This window comes from Fragaria vesca, linkage group LG2 (assembly GCF_000184155.1).
Source record: "Fragaria vesca subsp. vesca linkage group LG2, FraVesHawaii_1.0, whole genome shotgun sequence".
Classification (NCBI taxonomy): Eukaryota; Viridiplantae; Streptophyta; class Magnoliopsida; order Rosales; family Rosaceae; genus Fragaria; species Fragaria vesca.
The window spans coordinates 15,794,234-15,803,110 of record NC_020492.1 but is presented as its reverse complement, the minus strand read 5'-3'; the positions used below and the strand labels follow the sequence as shown (position 1 = coordinate 15,803,110).

General features: G+C 36.5%; 1 protein-coding gene across 4 annotated transcripts; it reads right to left on the bottom strand.

The window, feature by feature from the left end:
* Positions 1 to 2,170: 2,170 nt before the first annotated feature.
* On the bottom strand, positions 2,171 to 8,763 carry LOC101297105 (SNF1-related protein kinase regulatory subunit beta-3-like). 4 transcript variants are annotated; one of them, XM_004290551.1, is made up of 5 exons: positions 8,612 to 8,763; positions 8,392 to 8,463; positions 5,813 to 5,875; positions 2,776 to 2,863; positions 2,171 to 2,703 (listed from the first exon to the last, which is right to left on the bottom strand). In XM_004290551.1, exons 4-5 carry the CDS (start codon positions 2,800 to 2,802, stop codon positions 2,377 to 2,379), a joined length of 354 nt encoding a protein of 117 aa, XP_004290599.1. In that variant the 5' UTR covers positions 2,803 to 2,863; positions 5,813 to 5,875; positions 8,392 to 8,463; positions 8,612 to 8,763; the 3' UTR covers positions 2,171 to 2,376. The 4 variants fall into 4 exon arrangements, with proteins under 4 accessions (XP_004290599.1, XP_004290601.1, XP_004290598.1 ...); XM_004290553.1 differs by lacking the exon at positions 5,813 to 5,875 and adding an exon at positions 3,398 to 3,519 and having other exon boundaries at positions 8,612 to 8,754; XM_004290550.1 differs by lacking the exon at positions 5,813 to 5,875 and having other exon boundaries at positions 8,612 to 8,736.
* Positions 8,764 to 8,877: the final 114 nt, after the last annotated feature.

Sequence of the window (8,877 nt, the reverse complement as noted above, 5' to 3'; positions counted from 1 at the left end):
TACCGGAAGGCGTTTCAAAGGATGGAGGATGAGGATCCACAGTTTGATGCATATTTTAGTGATAAAGATGGACCTCCAATTGCAGAGGATTGGAAACAGGCTGAGAGGCTTGTGAGGTTTTTGAAAATTTCCTATGATGCAACCCTTGATTTCAGTCGGACACAAATTGTGACTTCCAATCAGCCAATCCAATGGATGTGTACACTGGTTGGAGAGCTGAACAAATGCATCGAGGGTAAATTACTCAACTTTATTTCAAATTTGCTTTACTGTCTTCATTTTATGTCTTTAACAATTTAACAATGTTAACTAAATGTCTCTGTTTTTTTTTTATGCAAGGTAATGATAAACTGTTTTCCAAAATTGCCAAATCAATGAAGGAGAAATTCGACAAATATTGGGGGAGGGTTGAAAACATCAACAAAATTCTTCTCATTGCAATTGTTTTAGATCCAAGGTATTGTTCTAAGACTGTACTGTTTTGTTTTATAATACTGTGTTGCTTTGTTTTAACAGTTTTGTAATACTGTTTTGTCAAGTAGTGTAATACTTGTGTTTACTGACTTGTTTTCTTTTCAGGTACAAGTTTCTGTACTTGGATTTCTTTTTCCCCAAGTTGAAGATAGACAAGAAGTTGGTGGAGGTGTTGGTGATTAATGTGAAGAGCACATTGCAGGAGCTTTTCAATGAGTATGCTGCTAATGATCCTGATGCTGCCCTTGCTTCTTACAATTCAACTCAGCCCATGTCAGTCTCAAAAGGAGTTATAGAAGAGGAGGACAGCCATTCTGCAACAGTGAATGAGTTTGTGAAGCTTCGGCAGGCTAAAGATGTGGTGGAGATAAAAACTGAGGTTGACAAGTATACGTTGGAGGCATCTGAGGACCCTAGGAACTCTAACTTTCAGCTGTTGGGTTGGTGGAAACATAATGCAGCTAGGTTCCCAATCCTGTCTCAAATTTCAAGGGATGTTTTTGCAGTGCCTGCCTCCACAGTAGCATCTGAAAGTGCTTTCAGCCTTGGATCAAGGATTCTAGATCCATTTCGTGCTAGTCTAACCCCTAAAATGGTTAGGGCTTTGGTATGTACTAGTGACTGGTTGAGAGACACTAGCAAGCCAATGTTCAGTGAGCCTGTCAAGACTGAAATGGAGCAGTATTGTGAGTTGGAAAAGCTCACAGCAGGTAACTATTTATTATTTTTGCTTTTGAACTTGTAAATTTGTAGTGTTTGCAAGTGTTTATTTGTATGGTCTTCAAAGTTTTATATGGTTCTCTTGTTTTTGCAGAATCTGGTGTCACAAATGCTGCAGCCTCATCACCTGAAGAGACCAAGTAAAATTGGGGATTTGCTACTACATGTCTGCCTTTTTATTTAAGTTATGAACTTATGAACTTATGAACTCTTGTTGCTCTGCAGCCTCTGCTCTTTTATTTATTTCTGGACAAATTAGTTTGCTTGGTTTGTAATGAGTTTATGAATTATGAGTTTATGACTGTGATAAGCTTGAACTCCTTGAAGTATGACTATGAGACTCAGTATTTCTCTATGAGTGTTTGAAACTGTTTTAGGTTGCAAGGTTTTTGTGAAATACAAAATGGCAGAATGTTACTGTTTTACTAAATGGATCAAATTCGGCCCAAATCCGAAACCGATATGGCCCGATCCGAATTTCAGTTGGGCCGAATTTTCGGATGGAGTGAAAAAAATCCGGATCCAGATGCAGATTTTAAGAATCCGAATAATTCGGATTGGATCCGGTTTGGGCCTTAAACCGGCCCGATCCGAATATGCCCAGCCCTTAGGATAGCTACTGATCGACCGTACGAGCTGGCTATTTGAAAAATAGCTGAATAATTGAAGAACAAATTATATCAAATAGAACAGATACGCTCGAGACATGTACACCATCAATAAAACATCCATGTCAAACACATGAACTAGGGACTTCTACATATAATGGAACGCATCTCGCTGCTAGAATTGTTGAACATTCAACCAATTATCCATACCACAATACCAATTACCAAATCATAGGGATAAGACACTTATCTGTACAAAGCAGGCATTTTATACAAATCACAAATGCAAGCATCGAGGATTTGAAATAAGCAATTTTAATCACTATCTAGTTGGTCAGCCAACCCATTTCGTATAATGGTTGAAAGAATACTTGAATCAGAATTTCATATTATAGCTGCACACTAATCCATTTCAAGTCTACAAAGAAGTTGAACAGGCCTAGGTTCTTGAATTTCTGTAAGACGATTGATACCTTTCACCACTACTTTTCATTTGGGTCTATACCACTAATTGGATCACAATGAGGACTAGACATAACCAATTCTAATATAGGTGTATCCTAAAATGCATGTTCTAAGTGCTGCTAGCCCCCTTTCTTTGAACTGGTTTGTAAAGCACAACAGTAACAAATTTAGAACGAAAGCGATGAGTGAATCCAAGTGCAACCACAGACCGGGGGCTCTCCCGATTCTCAATGTAAAGATGGTTGAGGGTCACATTTGGTGGCAAAGGAAGAGTTCCAGTAGTGTCTCCGCTTGCTGGATAACTAAGTAAGGTCTGTTGAAGGTGTGGAGGGACAATGGGTGGATCACGTGCTTCATCTTCATTCCCAGGATACGTATTGTTGTAACTTGTATCAGGTGATCTTATAACTTCAAATCCTGCAACAGTTGCTTCATCCTGCAGGGAAAATTTTATGTTAGAACCCATTTGATGGTAGACAACAAAATTATGAAGATTCCAGGGGCTTACATAATCATCATCATATGAGTTGTTCATTTTGAAACAGGCACTAGCACAACAATATCATCAACTGAAGAGGAATATAATACTGAAGAACCTGAAAGACCAGCGGTTATCCTCCATCAGCATATTGTATGAACATTCTTTTGCGTAGACTTGCAGAATGATGTAAATTACATTTATCCAAGAAACTACCCAAAAAGTTCAATTATACACATATGTTTACGAATCTCCTAATCCCTAATCAGAAAAAATTTCTAAATAAGCGGTCACTACTATTGGCCTCTCTATTCTTTTACATACGAGTATTGCAAGAGATTGGATTTTGAATCAGGGACAGCAGATAAAGGGGTAAACGCTTTTAACCAATTAAGGTCAAACTCCCCTTAAACAAATGTCAACCTTAACATTGATCTATCATTTCACCTTTGATCTTCCTGCAAGTCGGTGCTAATCTCTCAACAATCATTACTTTAGTTGTGGATCAACAAAAACTGTGTCCCATGGACATCATAATAACAGAAGAGAGTTTCTCCGCAGTATTACTAGTCTACTATGGTCATATACAAATTCTTCTCAGTTCTAAGATCATAGAAATGAAAAGGACAAAAGCTGAAAAGAAAAGACTAACATCATAGAGATGACACCAAGAAGCCTCCGGTGCATGTTAGAATTGATGAGGAATAACCAAATGAACAGCAAATATTTAGGAGCTTCCAAGCTTTTGGAGAGATGATGCACCCATGGTCCTACCTCCATTTATTGATCCAATTTAACCAATCATACACATAATATAGTTCCTCATTTGGTCTTTTTAATTTAAGCATTATGAAAATGTAAAATTGGTGATAACTAGCTACATTATGATGAGTTCGTTTAAAGATATAGGCATAATCCATGAAGCAAGGCGTAAGCATAATCCATGAAGCAAGGGGTAAGACTTTTAGGAATTTTATACCACTACTCAAGCATAATAATGAGCAGGATGCTGTTCTTTTATTCTTAGTGCATAGAGACAATAATTAAAAGAACAAGACCATCAAGAAACAACAGCAGAGAATAAATCAGCAGATACCCAAGATAACAAAGTGAACAAATAACAGCCGAAATTAAACAACCCACTAACACAATACTTATTTCTCTTGCTTAATCGGGACTCATTTGGCACACAATCACTTTTCTTTTGGTAAAAAAAAACATCAAAATAAGACGAGAATGTAAAATTATCATACGCTCTGGGTCAAAGTTATTTTAGAGAAGGGTGTTTAAAAAAGACCTTGAAGAACGCAATCGCCTTTTGAGAAATCACTTTTAAGACCCAGCCAACTCCTCCCTGGGAAGCAGGACTCAGACACATCTTTATAAATACACGTTATGATTTGTGACAAAACCTTACTAACAGTGAAGATATAAAAAATTACGTCTTGGGAAGTAGGATAAAAATTCATAGGACTATAATGGTTTTAGGGGTCTGACTAACAAAAGATGGCCAAAAAATTGACAATGACAAAGAGTGATTTGTGTTTGACTTGTATATTTCAGACACATCAAGTATAAGATTAGGATAAGACCATAAGAAAAGCATACATTAACCTTCTCAATCACACCTATTGTCTATTTAGCAAGAGGCGAAATATCCCACAAAAGACTAGCTTTTCTAAAAATGGGAAGGCTGTTTACAACCTTGTTGCAGAATGCAGACTTCCCAGATAGCTACAGTAATTACAATTTGAAGGTTGAGCAATGTAATCCAAGAAAGTCCCATAACAAAGAGAAGTCAACCAATGCATGCTAAAAGCTTGGCGGAGGGGTTGGGAAGAAAACCAACAACAACAAGATAAAAGAAAAGCAAACTTAACAGAAAGAATTCCAAACTAAAAGGAATGATAATCTAGACCAAAATCAGCAGATGATTGTCAAACATGGGTCCAGTAAAAGACCATGATAATCACACTAAACAAACAACAAGTATTTAATGTTTAACATAACCATTTCATCCTCTAAATGTCTCCAGCGGTTGGAGAACCCTAAATAATCATTACTAAAGGTGCTGCTACTGAAGTGGAGAGTACAAAATTGAAACCTCAATACATTATCACCATCGGTCTTCTACAGATTGTGCAGCGTTTGACCCAACTGGTGCGACCTTAATGGAAATGTATTTAATAATAATCCAATCATGAATAGCCTCTGTGGCTTTACTAAAGAGTAATAAAGCTATTACGTGATTATGTTTCTTAATAGTCAGGGTGGTTTTGATGGAAAGAAATAGGAGATTATTTGAAACATATGGTGGGGTGGAGAGGGAAGACCTGTGGGAGAAAGTCAAATTCTGGACATCCTTATGGGCTTCCACTCCTAAGGAATTTAAGGATTATAATCATTCCTCCATTATTTTTAACTGGCAAGCAGCTGTAGTATAGGCCCCTAACATGATAGCCGACTGTAAAAACTTAATTCTCTTTGGTCACATAATAAATGTAAAAATAAACTCTCATTAACTTTAACATCACCTACACAAAAAGTATTCTTATGTTTCTTACATGCATAAACCCATTCATGCCCGGTAGGCATTGCCTAAATGTTAAAGTTAAACATGTAAGTCAAGAGAATTATTGTTTCAGCATTCAGGTGGCTTTACTTTAATTAGAAATCTCTTATGTGGCTTATTGAAAGGATTACTAATGGTGCTAAGAACAACTTCAGTTCAGCAAAGTGTTTCTTTCTATGATAGATATGTAGAAGAAATAAAACCACAATCGAGATCAATGGCTGACCATTTGTGTCATAGAGAGCAAACTAGGGAGTAGCTTATAAGACATGCATGTGGACAAAATGACAGAATAATTTCAAGTTATCAAATAGAAAGACTTTAAACACACTCAGAAACACTACACAGAGAAACTCTCAAGTTTCACCACATGAAACAAAAATATAGACAAGCAGTACACTAAAATATCCAGATAGAATGGTAATATTAAAGCATGAACAATACAAAGCAGTAATCCATTACTAGTGAGGATAGTATATGACAATTTCCCTTCACCTTTTATTGCAGTAATGCATTCAATCCATTACCAGCAAGGATGATCAATTAGATATGGTTTTCCTGCTCAAAATATTTAGTTTTAAGGATCAGTTGCAACAGAGATGTATGCATGGTTAGTTCATAATCAAAAAGCATCCTACATGAATTTAGAGTTCTGGGAAAACCTAAATATTCAATTTCCAAATTCCTAAAACCATGAGGCGAACCCTTTAACAAATTTAGAACTGGACCAACACGTAAAATTCAGATGAACACAGAATATGCATGCGAGCATAGAACATAAATAAAAGAACACAAAGCCCATCGGATAGGATTCTGTAAGCTAAACCTCAAATTTACATATCCAAGGAAAGATCCCTCCTCTACAAGATGTGGTCAATACTAATACTGGGGGAATGAATAGTATCAGTTACTCAAAAGTATATCTAATACAAAAATTTGTTTTACCGAAAATAGCTCACCCAAGTGATCGAGCTTACATTTTAAGGAATAGACTTACCAGATTGACTGAGGCTCAAACCCTTCAATTACCAATAACGGACTTCAAACCAACAAGTGCAACTAACACTTTACTCTTCAAACCAACAAGTGCAACTAACACTTTAAGTATAGCTACCCAATGCTACCAGAAAGAATATCAAGTAAACTCCATACGATAGTCTACAAAAACTAAACTACCCAAAAATCTGAATGGTTAAATGATACAACCAATCACACTATCAAAATCCGCCAACTCCAATTTAGTCCCATTTAAGATGGTCACAATGGGATTTCAGGGTAAAAGGAAAGGAAGAAAAATCTCAGGAAAGGGAAAACTACAGTCTTTCCTGGTAAAGATGCAGACACTGAATTTCAATACGTGGAGAATCCTTGATACATCTGAAATGGAGTATTCAATTTCCGTAGGTTTTAGAAATGAGTTAAGATTAGGATATGTCGGAGTCCGATCCTCCCTAATGCAACCATATAAATCATTGTGGGATTAATTCCACAAGCTATTGTGCACATTCTATTATGTTGAAAATTATCTATAGATTGTTGATCTACCTTGTCCAAAATAATCTAATTCAAATGCTTCCATATGCTTGTCATGGGAGTACCTTTGCATTCATGATTCTTTTTTTCATCAGTTCTGTATTCGGGAATTTCGATACAGTACTGATTAATTGATAATATTATATGTACTGACTAGTTCACTAACAGTTTAAATAATGTGGATCAATGATATTGTGAGTAAGGACCATGTTTAGTACAACCATTCATGTGGGAGGGTAATTAACCAAAACTTATTGATGTAAGCAAGATCATCTATAAGGATCTGACAACACAACCAGAAGCAAGATACAAGATCCACCATTTCCTATCCAAGAGTCTCTTTGACTAATCTCAACAAGAAACTGTTAAATAAGGTTCCAGTAAGGGACCAAATCATGAGACTTAACACAAATGAAGTCTTCACTATTTATAATAATCATATATCTTCCTCTAAAATTTTCCAAAGCCTATAATTGCAACCTTTGAAACTACAGCTAGTGGCAAGGGTATGGTCAATGAAAATTCAGTAAATCATAATATATAGAGTATGGTCAATTAAAAAAATCAACTATGTAGGCTATGAAAAGGATAATCAGTTGTGTGACAGAAAGGCATCAGGAGTTTATAATGTTTATAGGATTGAGAGTCTCATGACATGGTTTTTGTGGGAATGGGAAAAGCAAAGGAGACTAAATCTTAGCCCATGCAGTGATCTCTAAAGGCCTTAAGTTCTGCTTTGGTTTGTCATTTCCATACCACGAGGAAAGAATGATGCTTGGGAAGATTAATGGGGAAACAGCTATCTATAACCTTTTTCATCAATTACGCAGGTTGTCTCTTTTACATAGTACACCAATAGCAAGATTGTTAGGCAATATAACTAAATACGACTGAAGCAATAGCTCCATAAACTTCAGAAGTGTAATGTGACATAAATATGACTGAAAAATGACCATTTACGTTGCTTGTGATTAGGTGGTTTGCAGGGTCGCATTGTTTCAGTCCTATTTTATACAATGCAATCTAACTAACTGAATTCTGCAAACCACCATATCATATCACGTAATGTAAATATGACTGATGGATGACTTGAATAGGACACAGTTTAGAAATGATTTTTTCCTATTCAAACAAAACAAAATGATAATCGACATTCATTTGCATAAGCAACTGCGTTAATTGACAAATAACTGTGAAATAAATCTGTCGTAATCTCAAAACGCATCCAAATTGAATTCTAGAGTCTAGGGTGAAATGGCAAACCCTCTTAACTCACTTAGAACTATAATGACATCTTTAAACTGACACTGATTCAGAGTACAACATGCAATCGCAAACCAGACAATGCACACAGATATAAACTAAACTAACCTAAGCATCCTCAATAAAACAACCTCTAAAACATGTCTACCCCGAAATTACAGGGAAAAGCCAACAACATTAACCAATCGAAAGCCCATCATCATATACGAAAATAATCCTGAAACATCTCACTAGAAAACCAATCAGCTCCGGCATACATTTTAAGCAACAAGACTTACCTGACTGGTTCTATCTCCACAACTTCAATACCAACCAAACAGCTTCTCAGCTCCAACCCCTTCAATCCTCATCTGAAAGAAATCAACCAAACCCGAACAGAATCAAGAGTCACCCAAACGAAAGAAAACTAAAGGAGACCGATTTGAAGCAAAACCCAGAGTAGGAATAGGCTCAAAGGAATGGAATTGAATCCCATAATGGCATTGACGAGTGGTTTACCTGGGCATTGGAAAAAGTGGTCATAAGGAGAAGTGGGTGGAGACAGATACAGAAAAATCCAGGGAGAAAGGGAGAGATGTTATAGGAGAATCCGCCAAGAGAGGCACCACCAGGCTGGTTCGCATAAGCAACAAACAATATTTTCAAAACACAAACACGAAGGAAATGCCAGGAAATTAAACTAATGCTTGTTTTTCCTCAACACCGGTCAATATCTTCTTTAACCATGGAGATTCCCGTAACTCAGGTATATAATGTTTTTTTTT

Coding starts and splice junctions, on each gene's coding strand:
- LOC101297105 (XM_004290551.1), bottom strand. CDS start 2,802: ATGAACAACTCATATGATGATGATTAT. Junction 2,704..2,775: donor ACTCATATGATGATGATTAT/GTAAGCCCCTGG, acceptor TTTTCCCTGCAG/GATGAAGCAACTGTTGCAGG.